Source organism: Phyllopteryx taeniolatus, chromosome 19 (genome assembly GCF_024500385.1).
Source record: "Phyllopteryx taeniolatus isolate TA_2022b chromosome 19, UOR_Ptae_1.2, whole genome shotgun sequence".
Taxonomy (NCBI): Eukaryota; Metazoa; Chordata; class Actinopteri; order Syngnathiformes; family Syngnathidae; genus Phyllopteryx; species Phyllopteryx taeniolatus.
In genome coordinates this window covers 4452235-4469734 of record NC_084520.1, presented here as the reverse complement: position 1 = coordinate 4469734, position 17500 = coordinate 4452235, and the positions used below count along the sequence as shown (strand labels likewise).

The 17500-nt window shown below is 40.5% G+C and overlaps 1 protein-coding gene across 7 annotated transcripts in view; it reads left to right on the top strand.

Annotated features, from left to right (window-relative positions):
- rbfox3a (RNA binding fox-1 homolog 3a) overlaps positions 1-17500 on the top strand; it is a 585838-nt gene that overhangs the window by 526144 nt on the left and 42194 nt on the right. For all 7 annotated transcript variants that reach the window (XM_061755993.1, XM_061755991.1, XM_061755992.1 and 4 more), the window contains one exon: positions 5292-5438. In XM_061755993.1, coding sequence (XP_061611977.1) covers positions 5292-5438 — 147 coding nt within the window. The remainder of the gene's footprint in view (positions 1-5291; positions 5439-17500) is intronic.

Sequence of the window (17500 nt, the reverse complement as noted above, 5' to 3'; positions counted from 1 at the left end):
TGTGTTTGGTATTACGATACACGTCAATAATTCTGATATCTATATTTTGATGTTTAGATTTTGGTGTTTAAATTGATTCCATCCAGCATTCATACCGGTTCAGCCCTCTTGTTAAAAGTCAACTTCATTAAATATAAGTTGCAGGGAAACATTCAAACACTTCCATTATTGAAACAGGATTCCCACAATCCAATCCAACAGATTGAAGAAGAATTTTTTTTTTAAATGTGTTTCTCTTTGTAACGAGAAAGTTTCTCGTTACAATGAGAAACTTTCGCATTACAATGAGAAACGTCTACCTGTCTGTCTACCTGTGAGTGGTATCTTATTTATACACACACACACACACACACACACACGCACACGCACTAGAAAATATGACTAAGCTATTCTATAGCCTATACTGCTATATTCACGTGATGAAAGTTTACATTTATACTCACCTTGTCTTCTTTTAGTTGGTCGATGACACTATCAGGTATATTCCTTGTTTTGAGGAAAGAGAGCAAGTCCTCTTTTGTTCCCATTCACTCAGCTGACATGCACTGGAAGTTGTAAATAAGCTACTGTACGGCTACCCGAAAGCAGGAAGCTACCGCTAGCAGGTAAATAAGCTAGCACTCACAGGTAGACGTTTCTCATTCAAATGAGAAACTTTCTCGTTCTAATGAGAAACTACCTCGTTCGAATGAGAAACAAGTTTATATTTTCCCCCCTCCCCCCATGTCCCTTTAGGGGCTCCGTACTTAAGTGCTATACATTTCTTAAAATGAAATGAAAAATTATGGGAAATGAAAGCGTTAAACTTAATAAAAATCCAATAAAACGCAGCAGAGAGTAGGAAATAAACACAAGACTGAGAACTCATATATGGCTAAGGAACCCTTGAGGAGAACAAGTGGGTTTTAAGGAATTTGCCAATCTGTGTTGGTCTAATGTGAGGCTTAAAAGCAGAATGGAAGACCTCAAGGATATGATTTAAAAATGAGTGCAAATGCTCAAAATCTTTTAGAAATGAAAGGGGGTTTAAATCTTAGTCTAAAGTTATTAAAATTAGTGTCCAGGTACCGCTTGCTTGTTTGTTTGTTTGTTATCTGCATGGGCTGTATAACAGCTTGTTTAAAACATGTGAACACACCAGTAGCAAAGCTGCTATAAATTACAGCACTGGTTGTTTTTGCTTTGCTTTGCAAAGATCCAGATCAAGATCAGCAATTGACTATCGATTAAACTGACAAAAAACAGCAGAGGAGGGGACAAAGATGGATTGATTGTGAGAGGGATGTGAGATTTGGACTTGAATGGCGGGAATCTCTTTCTCCAACATATTTAAGAAACGCTTCTCAGGTTAAAACAGAATGATAAGAATTACTGAGCTCTGGTGTGAGATGTGGTTACAATAATAGGTCAACACTAGGCTTTACACGATCAGGATTTTTGGGGCCGATCACCGATCAGCAACTTTAAAAAAAACGATAACCGATCACCGATCCGATCACAAGATGGAACAATGTGTCTATTTACACGACACATTGACATGTCTATACTTGTGTACTATATGACTTGTTCATTTATTGTATATACTTGTGTACTGTATACTAAGTACTGTATCTTCAAATTTATCCTCTAGTATTTTAGACAAAAGTTAAAACATCAATGACCTCTAGGGGGCATTCAAGGATTGGCCACTGACATAAGTTTAGTTCAAATCAACATTACAACATGACAGAAATAATGGGTGTTAACTTACTTTAATTAAATTACTTTAACAAATACTGTTATTGAAATGCTTACTCTAATTTTCTCACCGTCACGGCTACATGGACGGGTGTTGTCCAGAGTTTGCGTCGGTTTGGCTTTTCGTTTTGATTTTTTCCCACGCTCCGTTGCTTGAACGCAGCATACTCCTCCTCGTGTACTATCTTAGGGTGCCCGATCAAATTTGTTTTGTTAAAGCAATGAAATGACGATCCCCACGGCGTACTTCAGTTGTGCACAGACTGCAAATAACTTAGTTGTTGTTTGTCTGAGACACTGCAAAATAGTCCCACACCGATGACGTGTTTTTTCACCGACAAGCTTGAAAAAACGTTATTGGCCATCAGATAGTTACAGTACGGCACCACAAGACACGTGACAAGGCTAAAATTAAACTAGCTTTTTGATTCATACTCCACGAAGACGCGGAGTTAAATGTCTTGTGCGTAGCCGATCGATGACGTCATTGAACGGATCGGCGAATTATGACATGAAAGCCGATCAGCCTAAAATGCTAATTATCGGCCGATACCGATCACACCGATCAGATCCGTCTAGTCAACACACCTTAATACTGATGTAGAAAGTTGGTCCTTTGTCTCCTATGTTCTAATAGCTATGCACTGTTATGTACCAATTTGTAAATCCTTCCAGTGAGCTGCTCAATCTTCGAGATATGGGTTCCTACCAGTGTTTGGCCATACTATACCTCACTTTCACATTCTCTCATCATACCATCAAGTTGTTCACTTCACTGAACTGGATTAAATTATCTCACACACTGTACTGGATGGTTACCTGTCCCACTCAGAGAGCAGGATAGCATGTGTTTCACAATGTGTTTCCTGTCAATGTCACTGAGGATGGATAGCATTTACCTCAAGCATAGGAAATGAAAACACCCATTTCCAGTGAACTGTGCTGTATATACATCCACCATAGAGCTACAGTACAAATGTCATGGCAAAATTAAACAAATCCACAGTATAATGAACCAGAGGTGGGATCAAGTCATTGCTTTGCAAGTCACAAGTCTCAAGTCTTTGCTCTCAAGTCCAGAGTCAAGTCTTACAACTTGGGTTTCGAATATTTATGAGTCATTTTACCAACAAAATAAAAATATATTTTAATATATTTATATTTAAATAATATGCCCGTAGGTATGAATGTGAGTGTGAATGGTTGTTTGTTTATATGTGCTCTGCGATTGACCAGTTCGGGGTGTACCCCACCTCTCGCCCGGAGATAGCTGGGATAGGGTCCAGCACGGAGGATAAGCGGAACGGAAGATGAATGAATGAATGAATAATATGCATATCTTACGGTCGCTGATGGTGTAGTGGTACACTCGCCTGACTTTGCTGTGGGCAGCGTGGGTTCAGTTCCCACTCAGTGACGGTGTAAATGTGAGTGCAAATGGTTGTCCATCTCTATATGTGCCCAGTGACTGACTGGCGACCTGTTCACGGTGTAGTCCGCTTTTCGCCCGAAGTCAGCTGGGATAGCCTCCAGTGCGCCGCGACCCTAACCAGGATAAGCAGTGCTGAAAATGGATGGATGCATATCTTATATACTGTTTTTAATATATTTTAAAATCCATATTTAATGAATTTGGTAAAACAAGTGCATTCAACCTTTATAAGTTTTCTTATAAAGGTTCAATGCACTTGGGTGCTGATCAAAATTGGAAATTGCAATTTCAAAACCAATTGTCAAGATGGGGGGGGGCTTAGTTTATTGCCCCTTCAAAACCGATTGATAGTAGGTTTTCAGTTATTCTATGAAAATGCTATGCTATTACTTTTTCTCACTTTATTTCAGAAGTGACATTAAACAGATCTGTCACAAATAATAACTTGCATTCAGTAGTGCAGCAATTAGTAATCGCGTATTCTACTGACAATTCTTTTTGAATAATTAAGTATAAGGATAAAATATATTTTTGCTTGGTTAAAGAGCAAATACGAATACACAAGAGAAAATGAGACATTCACTTAATAATTAATGAACAATTGGTTTCCTCTTTTAGATAATCAACAGTATTTTTCTTAAATTCACATTATGAATATAGCAGGAAATTCCATTTTATTGTCTATAAACATTTCTAGTGAGGCAATATCAAACACAAATATAAATATATTTCAGTTTAAACCTAGCATTTCTTGTGAGTATCAAAAACATAAGGCATTAATTAAAACAAAAAAAGAGGAACACAAGTTTGTCATCTTGTTATGAAGGTACAATTGTATCCAATTGGGGTATCTCAGTCAGACCACTAGGGGGCTCTATGTAAAAAATATCAAAAAGAGGCAAAGAAAAGGACACGAATAATGTAGTTTCATGTTGAATAGATGCTAGCTGTGTGCTGATCGATAAATGTAAGTAAAGTGAATGAAAAAAGAAATGCAGTACAAGACTGATTCTTGAGGACACAACAATGACAAAACCGGACTGTAATGTACAGGAAGCCCAGTGTAACTATTTGCGTGATCATTCACAAAGATAGCTGCTAATGCTAACGAAAACAAGTATGCGTGACGTCAGCCGCACAATTCCCACAATGCAATGTGGATTTTTATTTATTTTTTGTTAATTAACTTCCTTATTGTTTTATTGACTGTCCTTGCCGTTTCTGCATATGTTAACAGTAGTTCTTGGAATATATAGTGTATACCTAATTTAGCTGATACATTTATTGTTGATTTATGCTGGACTGCTTATTTATTTATTTATTTTATGAAACCATTACTAGGTAGTGTGTGAAAGAATGACCTCTCGTAAACTGTTAAAATATAATAAAAAGTCCTAACTTCACATGGGTAATGATGGTGTGGGACGCTTAGGCCTAATAAGCGGTCATAAAGACCTTTGGAATTTTGTGGTCACTTTTTCCTGTAGTAAAACAGTAACTTGCACATATAGCTATAGCTTGTAAGAGTGCTTTGGTCAAAACAGCAAGTCTTTCAAGTCAATGAGTTCAAGTCCAAGTGAAGTCACGAGTCATTGCTGTTCAAGTCCAAGTCGAGTTGGAAATATTTTAACATATTGGGAAGTTGAGTCTAAAGTCATCAAATTCATGACTCGAGTCTAAGTCATGTGACTTGAATCCACACCTCTGTAATGAACCACTACTAATTGGGGTTATACAGTTAGGACCTTGTGTTTCAGCGATAATTTTTACATTTGAAAACATACCATGGAATTTTTTTGTAACCACCACATAGAATCTTAAATCAATAATTTCCCGTAGCTGGCAGGCTGAATGAACGCACTGCATGTCCTCACTTCTGTGCCTGGCTTTGTGAAGTGGTTTCTGATGGACTGATATTGATTTTGGCATAGAATGGGCAACCATTTTCAGACAAATAGAGGCTGTTTGCAGTATATCACTGGAATAGTCACACCAGTGCATGCTATGCCACTTGCTGCTTGGAATTAGAAAATTAGGATAGAGTTTGTACCAGGCCTTTTGCAGATTCAGATTTTATTGCCAACATTAACTGACCTTTGGCATTCTTTGTGCTTCTTTGCAGCAGGTAGATGACGTTGCACAGACGGAGGGTTCCCAGCATCTTCATCTGCAGCCAAATGACTCATCAGAGAAACAACAGCCCAAAAGATTACACGTCTCCAACATACCTTTCCGTTTCCGGGACCCTGACCTCCGGCAAATGTTTGGGGTAAGATGGGCTACCATGGTTGCATGATTCTTCTGTAGTTTACTTACAACATCCTGTCTGAGGTTCTTGGTGTTACAAATGAAGAATATCAAAAAGGCAATAAAAATAAAAAGACAATTTACATTCATGTGTTTTTATTTGGGACGGTCGAATTAAAGGCAAATTCAGGGTGTGATAGTAAAGCAAGGCAGAAACAAGGAGAGCTGTTTCAACTTGAATCCACTCAGTTAAGTTTAAGGGATAGCGGCATTAAGAATTATCCATTCCTCCCTTTATTTTCTATACCGCTTGTCCCCATTAGGGTCGCAGGTAACTGGACCCTCTACCATATGACTCAGCTGAGTATACCCTGAACTGGTCGCCAGTCAATTGCAGGGCACATATCGGCAAACAACCAATCACACTCACATTCATACCTATGAACAATTTCATTTCAGTCTTCAGTTAATCTAAGAACTGTATTTTGCAGATGTGGGAGGAGACCAGAGTTTTATTTCATGTAAAATATGATTTGTGCTCTCTCCATTACAGTAACTTAGATCAGATGGTATGGTTTTGACAAATTAATACACAAAGTACTATATAGCCATACTGTTTTTTTTCCTCCAGAAGAAATACAATCTCTGTTTAGAAATGTCTGCTAGACACAAAAACAGCAATGCAAGAAAATGCTTCAGCTGCTTGCCACTTTAAAAAGAGGCTACAATGAAATAATAACCATCTTTGAGCAGGACTGCAATGTTGTTGAGTTAGATTGATTTGTAGGTTTCCTCAGTTCTCAGCATTATTAGTACTTTGACTTACTTTCATTTGTTCTGTGACCAAGCTCAATTAAACCGTCGATCAATCTGTTTCTAAAGCAATAAACAAAATTACTGTATGTTAGGACAACCCGAAAGTAACAACAAGAACTGTGCACCTGAGCTGTATGCCTTTAAGGGTTGTAGCCTAAGTGAGCGATGTCAGGAATATGGTTGGTTAATGTCTGTGTGAGCACTGGAAGTGAGTTTGCCGATTGCAGCTGCTTGCAAGTGTTCTTTTGTCTTTGTGTGTTTGACTGTTTGTACCATTCAATAAACAGCTCGAGTGATGGCGTATCTGAGGCTTGCTCCTCATTAAAATGGGGCACTCCTAAGTCAAGGTACCACTGTATTTTGGGAGTGGCAAAAGCAATCATCCATTATATAGTTTACTTCCCAGTATTCTGTGTGTCAATTAAAACAAAACTCAAAAGTAAAACAAAAACGCTAACATACAGTATAAAGAATGTGAGTTGTGTCCCTTGAACTAGTTTGGAAGCCTCTCGTCCTAAAACTAAATAATTCACATCCTTACTTTTGCATGCCCCTTAACCCAAATTAGGCTAGGTTTATTAATGTTTTATCTTGCATGTCTGTCCTTAAGTGGTCCTCTGAAAGTCAAAGTGTTAGGTAGTTAGCCTTTTGTATGCTCCACTTATCGTTACATATGCAAAAGAAGCATTTTATGATGACTTACAGTATTAGAGGAAGTACAGATTGGAGTGATGAATGTATTTTCAGATCATTTGATGATATGAATCATTGTGTCTCGCCAACTTGTCATGACTTTTTCCAGCACCAAAGCTGTTTGAGCTCAGATGGATTTGAACCTCTCAAAATTGTAAACACTCTTGAGATTATGCAATTCTGGCCAATAATTTTGGGGGGTAATATGCACAAAACCATTTTCAAAATGTTCTTTCTCAAAGACTGCCATACAGCATATATAAGAACTCATCTTTCCTTAAACGTCCTCTTAACGTTTTTTAAACTTGGGTAACAATTGTCACAGTTCTCAATAGCCATTAGTGATTTATCATTTTTACCTTTTGCTGAAAGCAGTGGTTATACTTGTACAGTGAACAATATTAACTATTTAAAACATTACCATAAAGGATGAATGATCACCACAGTGATACATTTTAGTGAATCTCGGACTTATTTTCAGTCAACATGGGTTGCATGAGCAATTATGGTCAGCTAGCTTGTTTTGGTTTTATATTCACTAGAATACGCTATTTCAAAGACCAGATATCACTGAGGGGCATATTTTCCTGTGTGCTTAAGTCAGAAAAGTCCTGCAGCTCTGCTTTTCTCTGGCTGCGCAGACTCTCACATGGACGTAAGTATGTCATGTACGCACCATCGTGCCAGCCTACGCACTCTGGTTGGAGGAACCCTGGAATGTGGGCGTCGTATTCTGCCATTGACTGAAGCACCTTTCTTTCTCTGCACTCTGTTGGGTGTAGTAAGTACAGCGCCCCGTGAAGGTGAAACATCATCTGCCACTTGAAGTTTGGAGGCTGTTGCAATATACGGCATCCTACGTGAAAGAGACTCCTGGAAAGCTATCAAACTTATTCAAACTGCCACTGTCAAATTTTTGTCCTCTTTTTTTACCACCACCATTTACTTAAGTTATTTATTATACAAGTAAATTTGTATGACAACTGGATGGCCACATAAATACTCCTTCATGTGGGGACGGCAGCACAAGCTCGCCAAATGATTGTCAATCGGCATTCCTGGCAATGTTCACAATTTTACACGAGTTAAAGGCAGTACACGGTCAGGCCATCCAGGTCAGCACGTCAGGCAATTGAACCTTGCCCTTACTGTATGTTGGTCATGAAAGCTCACATGATACGATGTGGCATTTTTTATTGGCCGGTACATTTGCAGTCTTGTAACGCCATTTACCGGTGGTTCAAGTTTGGAGACGTAGCAAAACTAGTGGCTGACCGTCGGCCACTCACGAAAACTAGTTGCCAAACCCCACGCACTGCGTGACAATTCACTCTGTTTTGGCCACATAGCTTGGTGTGTGGTATTAATACATATACTATGTGTGTGCTCACGACTTTTATGTGGCAGTCTGAATATAGCATGCCAAGTGTTTACCACTGTTTTCTGCATTCATACAACACAAACACGCATATTATTGTACCAACCAAAAGCAGCACGAGTATGAAAATTTAATGGGAGGTCAGAGTTATGCGTTTCCTACTCCCACACTCACCTTCCTGTTACACAAATGGACTGAAACATCTGCTCCTTGGGTTCCACAAGCACTTCCCAGGCCTCTGAGCTCTTGACGTTAGGAGATGTCACGGAAACGGAAGGGCCCGTCAGAAGAGACACAATTAATGGGATTCTTCACTGAGGTTAAAAGGGAGTTTATCCTCATTAGATGTATACAGGGTGACAGCACCAGCTAGGGGTACTGGAGTGAGTGTCTGTATGCATTTGGATTTGTGTATACTTGAGCAGTGCTGGGACTCTATATATTTTCTCCCAGCAGTTTCCAGTCACTTAGTGGATTCTCCAAGGCACTGAACACTGCACTACAATCAACCAGTGATGGCATCACTGGGAGAAAGCAACAGCAGAATGGTAAAGGAGAATAAAGAGAGACAGACAGTCTCAGCCACTCCTGTTGAGCACAGCATCACGAGCACTCAGGAATGGGAGGGATTTGAATGACTGGTCAAATCTGTGCCAGGAGGCATTTTCCTTTAAAAAAACAAAACATTTTCAATGGGAGACAGGTCTGAACTGCAGGCAGGCCAGTCTAGTACCCGCACTCTTTTACTACGAAGCCACGCTGTTGTAACACGTGCAGAATGTGGTTTGGCATTGTCTTGCTGAAATAATCAGGGGCGTCCATGAAAAAGACGTTGCTTGGATGGCAGCATATGTTTCTCCAAAACCTGTATGTACCTTTCAGCATTAATGGTGCCTTCACAGATGTGTAAGTTACCCATGCCATTGGCACTAACACAGCCCCATACCATCACAAATGCTGGCTTTTGAACTTTGCGTCCATAACAGTCCGGATGGTTCTTTTCCTCTTTGTCCCGGAGGACACGACGTCCACAATTTCCAAAAACAATTTGAAATGTGGACTCGTCGGACCACAGAACACTTTTCCACTTTGCATCAGTCCATCTTAGATGAGCTCGGGCCCAGAGAAGCCAGCGGCGTTTCTGGGTCTTCTTGATAAATGGCTTTTGCTTTGCATGGTAGAGTTTTAAGTTGCACTTACGTATGTAGCGCCGAACTGTATTTACTGACATTGGTTTTCTGAAGTGTTCCTGAGCCCATGTGATGATATCCTTTTCACATTGATGTCGGTTTTTGATGCAGTGCCGCCTGAGGGATCGAAGGTCACGGGCATTCAATGGTGGTTTTCGGCCTTGCCGCTTACATGCAGTGATTTCTCAAGATTCTCTGAACCTTTTGATGATAGTATGGAACGTAGATGATGAAATCCCTAAATTCCCTGTAATTGTACGTTGAGGAACATTGTCCTGTTCGACTGTTTTCTCACGCACTTGTTCACAAAGAGGTGAACCTCACCCCATCTTTGCTTGTGAATGACTGAGCAATTCAGCGAAGCTCCATTTATACCCAATCATGGCACCCACCTCTTCCCGATTAACCTGTTCACCTGTGGGATGTTCCAAACAGTTGTTTGATGAGCATTCCTCAACTTTCTCAGTTAATGATTATTTGCTAAAAACAATATTGTTTATCAGTTTGAACATTAAATATCTTGTCTTTGTAGTGTATTCAATTAAATATAGGTTGAACATGATTTGCAAATCATTGTATTCTGTTTTTATTTATGTTTAACAGAATGTCCCAACTTCATTAGAATTTGAGTTGTATATTGTTTTTGAAAATTGTAGGTACAATTCTAATTAAGAGCAAAACCATTCTTGGGTCCACTTCAATAATGGGGCGTTGTTGTTTCTTAACCTGTCTCCTTCTGACAGATGTGTTCAATGTGGCATGGTTTTCATAGTTTCCTTGAGTACTATTTTCAAGTGTGAAACCAATCCACCACCCCAACCTGAGGCAAGTCAAGCTGAGCCAAGACCAGTCAGAACTGTGCAGTGGAAAAGCGAAATTGAATTGTCCCTGAATGTGTTATTTTTCCTGAGTTGAATGCAGAAGCAATTACTGTAAAATGTGTCTGGCTTTACCCCTCACTAGCATAGATTTCAGAAGAACTGGAGAACTTCCTTTCACTTAAATTGGTATGTGTTGAGCAGCAGACACAAATCTATTACAGTTCCACTAAACTACCACCGCAATGCAAACAAAGGCAATAACTGGGTATTACACCAAATGGAATTCTGAGTCATCTCAGCCAAAGTTGTAATGGAAAAGCATTATGAGAACATTAAACTAAGCCATAGAAAAAAGTTCAATCAAAGACGAATCCCAAGACCTTTGTGTATCATGAACAATAAACATAACCTCCAAAAAGCAGTAAAACTCAGAAACATGTAAATAGTCATTATTTTCCAACAAAGGTAGAGACAGCATCAAGAGAAATAGAACCATACTTATAGCCAAGCACGAGCTTAGTTCATAATTAGATAAAGACGATTGGGAGGCTATTATGGGGTCAGGGATGAGAATCTTAATGGCAGACTGATTATTGGCATGAATAGCTTCACTCCATTAATTCCATTTTCTTAAGCTCTTTCTGCTTGGGATCTCCACAATACAACATAGTTTTTGTATTTTGATTTCCACGTCACTTTTTTCACCACGCCATCATGGGGCATTTCTTTACTTGGAATATAATTATAGTAATATTGCTTGGGCGGCACGGTACCCGACTAGTTAGCACATCTGCCTCACAGTTTTGAGGACCGTGGTCTAAATCCCGGCCCCGCCTGTGTGGAGTTTGCATGTTCTATCCGTGCCTGCGTGAACTTTCTCCGGGCGCACTGCGGTTTCCTCCCACATCCCAAAAACATGCGAGGTAGGTTGATTGAAGACTCTAAATTGCCCGTAGGTCTGAATGTGACTGCGAATGGTTGTTTGTTTATATGTGCCTTGCAATTGGCTGGCGACCAGTTCCGGGTGTAACCCGCCTCTCGCCCGAAGATAGCTGGGATAGGCTATAGCACGCCCGTGACCCTTGTGAGGATAAAGCGGTACAGACAGTGGATGGATAATATTGCTTGGAAGCAAAAAGTATGTACCCGCGCTTGGCTGCTGTTCATTTAGCCTTACAACAGGGTGAAACCTGACAAGTTGAGATGCAGGACTGCTGTCCCTTGAGTATTGGCAGTGTTTAATTAATAAACAGGCACTTAGTGAGCCAACCGCAAGAGGGTCCTTACTGTCAAACTCCCAGAGGTAGGGGTCCTAAATGAATCATTAGACACTCAACACACATTCACTGCCTATATAACGTGTGTGTGTGCGTGTGTGTGTGTATATGTGTGTGCGTACGCACGCACATGCACAAGGGTTGGTACAGTGGTAATAGAGTTTTAATGACACCTGCACCTGCCTAATCACCTGTTCAGGAGCCTTCTAGCATGCCAGGTAACCCAGCATTCTCAGCACGGGAATTCTTTTTAATGTGTCCTGTTCAAAGCTCCCCTCTCATTTGCCTTTCCAATTATTCCACAAGGCTCCATTCTCGCCTTTTCTCCATCGGAGGCAGCGAGGTGTAATTATAATCCAAAATTGGCTAATTTACATCAACATATCATTGAAGTCATGCAAAATAACTTTTGCAATGACTGGAGAGGTTAACGCCTCTGCAATGAGGGGTGCAAACAGTACATTTGAGATTATTCAGACAATCAGTGTGTTTAGACAAGTAAGGGTTAGTCATAAATATTATTGCTTTATGTATCATCACGTCAGGGCAGGTGAATCTTTATGAGCATCAATAACTTGTTGCAGACATTAATTTACAATATTCAGTTGTACTGACATCAAGGTGGAATTTCTGCAGTAAAAAAAGACCTACTACAAAGTAATACTACACAATAGGGATTATAGAGGCTAGTCGACTAATCAACTTGACGTTTAGAGTGTCATGTCGACCTGTCTCTGATCACGCTTTTGGCTCGAGGAGGAGGCAGAGCCGCTTGCAGGAACAGATAAGTGCGCTGAATGAAACAAGTCTGTCACCTTAATTGATTTAAATTGTCTTCTATTTTAGAATGCTCAGCTTCGGTAAGAAATAATAAAGATGAAAACCTTTTGGTCCACGCTATCAAAGAGGAAGGAGAACGGAATTACTCCACCGACGCAAAGAGGTCCATGTGGACCAGCTCTACACCCTCGGCAAGGCCCTCGAGGGTGCATGGGAGTTCGCCCAACCAGTTTACATGTGTTTTGTGGAGTTGGAGAAGGCGTTTAACTGTGTCCCTCGGGGAGTCTTGTGGGGGGTGCTTCGGGAGTATACACCCTGATACGGGCTGTTCGGTACCTGTACGACCCGAGTCAGAGTTTGGTCCGCATATCCGGCAGTAAGTCGGTCTCGTTCCCGGTGAGGGTTGGACTCCACCAAGGCTGCCCTTTGTCACCGATTCTGTTCATAACTTATGGACAGAATTTCAAGACGCAGCCGAGGAGTAGAGGGAGTCCAGTTTGGTGGCCTCAGTATTGCATCACTGCTTTTTGCAGATGATTTGGTTCTGTTGGCTTCATCAAGCCGTGATCTCCAACTCTCACTGGAGCAGTTCGCAGCCGAGTGTGAAGGATGAGAATCAGCACCTCCAAATCTGAGACCATGGTCCTCAGAGAAAAGGGTGGCGTGGGATGAGATCCTGCCCCAAGTGGAGGAGTTCAAGTATCTTGCGGTCTTGTTCACGAGTGAGGGAAGAATGGATCGGGAGATCGATAGGCGGATCAGTGCAGCGTCTGCAGTGATGCGGACTTTGTATCGGTCCGTTGTGGTAAAGAAGGAGCTACGCCGAAAGGCGAAGCTCTCAATTTACCGGTCGATCTATGTTCCTACACTCACCTATGTTCACGAGCTGTGGGTCGTAACTGAAAGAACAAGATCCCGGATACAAACGGCGGAACTGAGTTTCCTCTGCAGGGTGTCCAGGCTCTCCCTTAGAGATAGGATGAAAAGCTCGGTCATCTGGGAGGATCTCAGAGTAGAGCCGCTGCTCCTCCACATTGAGAGGAGCTAGATGAAGTGGCTGGGGAGAGGGAAGTCTGGGCGTCCCTGCTAAAGATACTCTCCCCGTGACCCGACCTCGGATAAGCGGTAGAAAATGGATGGATGGATGGACAACGTCCCAATTTCATTGGAATTGGGGTTGTAATTCTTTTGAGCTGTAGTGTACATTTAATATTTGGTTTAACCCCTGTTTGGGAAATAATACTAAACTATGATGTTAAATTTGGTTAGCTGGAGTTTGTGATGTTTCTTTCACTTGCCTTACGTTTAAGCAGAATCTACAGTTTTACTGATCAGGAAACTAGGATGGTGATTCCAAGACTGTTCTAATAGCCTTTCAGGTGCCATATTATATCACTGTTTTCTAACTGATGGTTCATGTTGGCGACAATTTCCAAGGTAGTCCTTTGTCATTCTGTTCTCATTGATATTGAACAATACAGCTGCTCCAGCAAAACAGCCCAGCAGCTACCACACCTCACAGTTTGTACTGGTGATTGTGGCCAAAAGCACAATCGTTTCTTGTCAGACCGTAAAACTTTCCTTTAGAAGACTTTGCAAACTCTAGCAAAGCTCGAAAGTATTTGTGTTGGAGCAGTAACTTCTCAGTTCATGGTGATGTGAAACTATCCTGACTGTAAACTGTGACGCTGATGTTGCATCAGCTTTCAGGCTGATGTTGCATCAGCTTTCAGTTCTTGGTTATTTCTGACCGACCAGTGTCATAAAAGCTTGGAACCTAGCGCCTTAGGGGGAAAGCCAGCCCAACTCAAAACTCATTGCCTGAGCCCTGACAAATAAGGCAGGTTGGAGTCAGGAAGGGCATTCATCTCTAAAACCTATGCAAAAACGTATATAGAAATGAGCGTTTCAAAAAAGAAATTCTAAAGAATTGGACAAAAAAAAGTGCCCTGAAAAGTGAAGGACTATTTGGAGAAGGCTTGTCCAAAACAGCACTCCAAACCGGGAAAAGCTGGGATGAAGAAGAAGTGTCATAAACGCTTTGATTTTATTTTGGAATTCCGACAAAGGGTTTACACCTTTTACAGCTGCAGTTGTTGTTAGTTCTAGAAATAAAGTTGTGTTGTTTATATTGTATGGTAAGTATATACAGTATGTAACAAAAAGCTCCAACTATGCACTATGCACAACTGTTATTCTTGAAAGCACAGTATTGCCATGACATTTATACCAATGTAAATATTTGTAAAATAATTGATCCATTTTCTATACTGCTTCATATTTTGTTTTCTATGATGTGGCCCAATTCAGATATTCCTAGAGGTAAATGTCCTCATTAGGTGAGCTGGAATTTTTTTCCACATGACTTTGGGTGAAGGGCGGGGTAAACCTTGGAATGCTCGCCAATCGCAGAGCACATAGTAGAGTCGAACAACCACTCATACCTACATTCACACCTCTGGACAATTTAGTCTTCAGTAACTTACCATGCATGTTTTTTTTAAATGTGAGTGAAAGCTGGAGTAACCAGAGAGGTAGAGAATACAGGGAGAATATGCAACAATACCAAAGGCGACATTCTAACCCTCAACTTCAGAACTGTGAGGCAGCCGTGCTAACCATTTAGCCCCACCTTGCTGCGTATGTAAAATCAGTGACCACAATTATATAAAACCGCAGTTTGAGCACAAAGTCACATTAGCGGTATTCTCGAACGGTACATCTGTGGCCGTTCTACCCTTTCTATATACAATGGCAACAATAGAACATAAATATATACAAGAGAAAGTAAGTAAAATGACGACAACTAATATTTGAATCTAATGGAAGATATATGATTTTCAAAATAGAACAAAAGGTCGTACTAAAAACTGAAGACAGCTTTAGGATCCAGATAAATCCCTTCTAATTGTGTTGCAGTGCTTCAGTAACTCCATCTGGCACACGCATCTAAGCAACAATGACTTGAGGACATTGATGGAGAAGTATAGCTCAATGCAGCATTGCACTTCTAAATGTGGGTGACATATATAAATTACAATTGGGAAACCTGCTGTTAAGCTGACAAACTAAATGTGATATTCACTCAAGTGTCATAGGCTTCTGTCTAGATTATCTATCAAATATCAGGCATTACTTTGTTGAATAAAAATAAAAGTACTTGATGTGAGTATTTTTCCCACTTCCATCAATATCTCTATCACTAGTCCCTTTTTTGTGTGTTTCTGGAAGATATTTACAAGCTCATGAGAAAAACCAAAAAAAAAGCATAATTTTGCGACTTACCAGCACTCTCATTATTTCAAGATGATAAACTAATGTGATAGCTTTAAAATGCGATTAAAGCAACTTTGAAGAAGACACTTTTCTAATTGATACTCTCCTGACACTTGACAGGCTGCTGACGGAGAGAAATTGGGAGTCATCATGGTATGACCGCAATCTGAGAGAATGCATTGAACTTCACTTTGAACGTCTGATTGACAGATTTGATGATTGACGGATCTCACACGCAAATCTCGGCATCGCCACATTAAAGATCACTGCAGCTAATTACGCCAAACTTTGATGCCATCATGCACTAGCACACCCTTGGAGTCTTCATCCTATTGCATATCAGCCATTGCATATTAGCTAAAATTACTTGTAGATGTTGGATACCTGATTTTATCCACATAGGCCAATTTGATCAATAACGGTAAGGACACACCACACACACACACACACACACACACACACACACACACACACATATATATATATATATATATATATATATATATAAACATCCAATTTAGCGTTTTTTTAAATTCTGCCTTAGTTTTGTCTCCCATGCTGAAACAGTCACGCTTTAAGTCCTATTTTCCAAACGTTATTAAAATTGTAGCCATTCATAGTAAAGGCAGTCCTTATTGACAGAGCCAATGGTGGTGTTCCATTGAAATACACTTGTTTTCATAACATCCATCCATCCATCCATTTTCTGAGCCGCTTCTCCTCACTCGGGTCGCGGGCGTGCTGGAGCCTATCCCAGCTGTCATCGGGCAGGAGGCGGGGTACACCCTGAACTGGTTGCCAGCCAATCGCAGTGCACATCGAAACAAACAACCATTCACACTCACAGTCATGCCTATGGGCAATTTAGAGTCTCCAATTAATGCATGTTTTTGGGATGTGGGAGGAAACCGGAGTGCCCGGAGAAAACCCACGCAGGCACGGGGAGAACATGCAAACTCCACACAGGCGGGGCCGGGGATTGAACCCGGGTCCTCAGAACTGTGAGACTGACGCTCTAACCAGTCGGCCACCGTGCCGCTGTTTTCATAACAGTAAAGACAAAAGTGAATAATGGTAAAGACATAAACAACAAAATTGTGTGATTTGCACAAATTACGTGTTGCCTTTCAAACTGCAGATACAAACGCATAAATAATCCTAACATTTTACTGTTTTAATGATAACAGCTGCCAATAATTCAAAAACTCATCTCAGTAGAATCAATTGATTTTCAAAAGGAAATTCAGTAGGGTATATCTTTACTGTTATTGATCAAATTATATGAAGATGACACATAATCGAGGCCTGATTCATGCTGAGCATATCTGTTTACACCTTTACACTGTCATTAGGCATATCTGAACTCAGCCATAAAAAGATTCTTTTCATGAGGATGCAGTAGTCTTTTTATACAAAAAGAAATGCTCTGTCATAAAGACAAAACTAACTGCCTAATATAACTGCTTTGCAAAAGTAGAAAAATAACTGTTTTCATAGTGAAATTTAGCTTTAGGCACAGTGTGGCCACCCAACAGATCCATTGACAATTTCTTGTGATTTCCTACTTTTTTCTTTTCTTTATTTTTTTTGCAAGAACATATAGCGTAACCCCAAATGCTTTCTAAACTGTTGAAATGTGTGGCAGCTTTCTATTTTACACTAAATTACCCAACATGAATCACCAAGGTTGTGCAGCACATGTCCACACTCCAAATGCAACCTTCCACTGGGAGGAAGTTAAGTTCAGAATGTGTGAGCAGAGAGAAACCAGTGCTAGCTGAACAAAATTGCTTGTTCAGTGGTCTGTAGATAGGCCTCTCACAGGGGTTAGTTCCAGACAAATATCAGTGTGT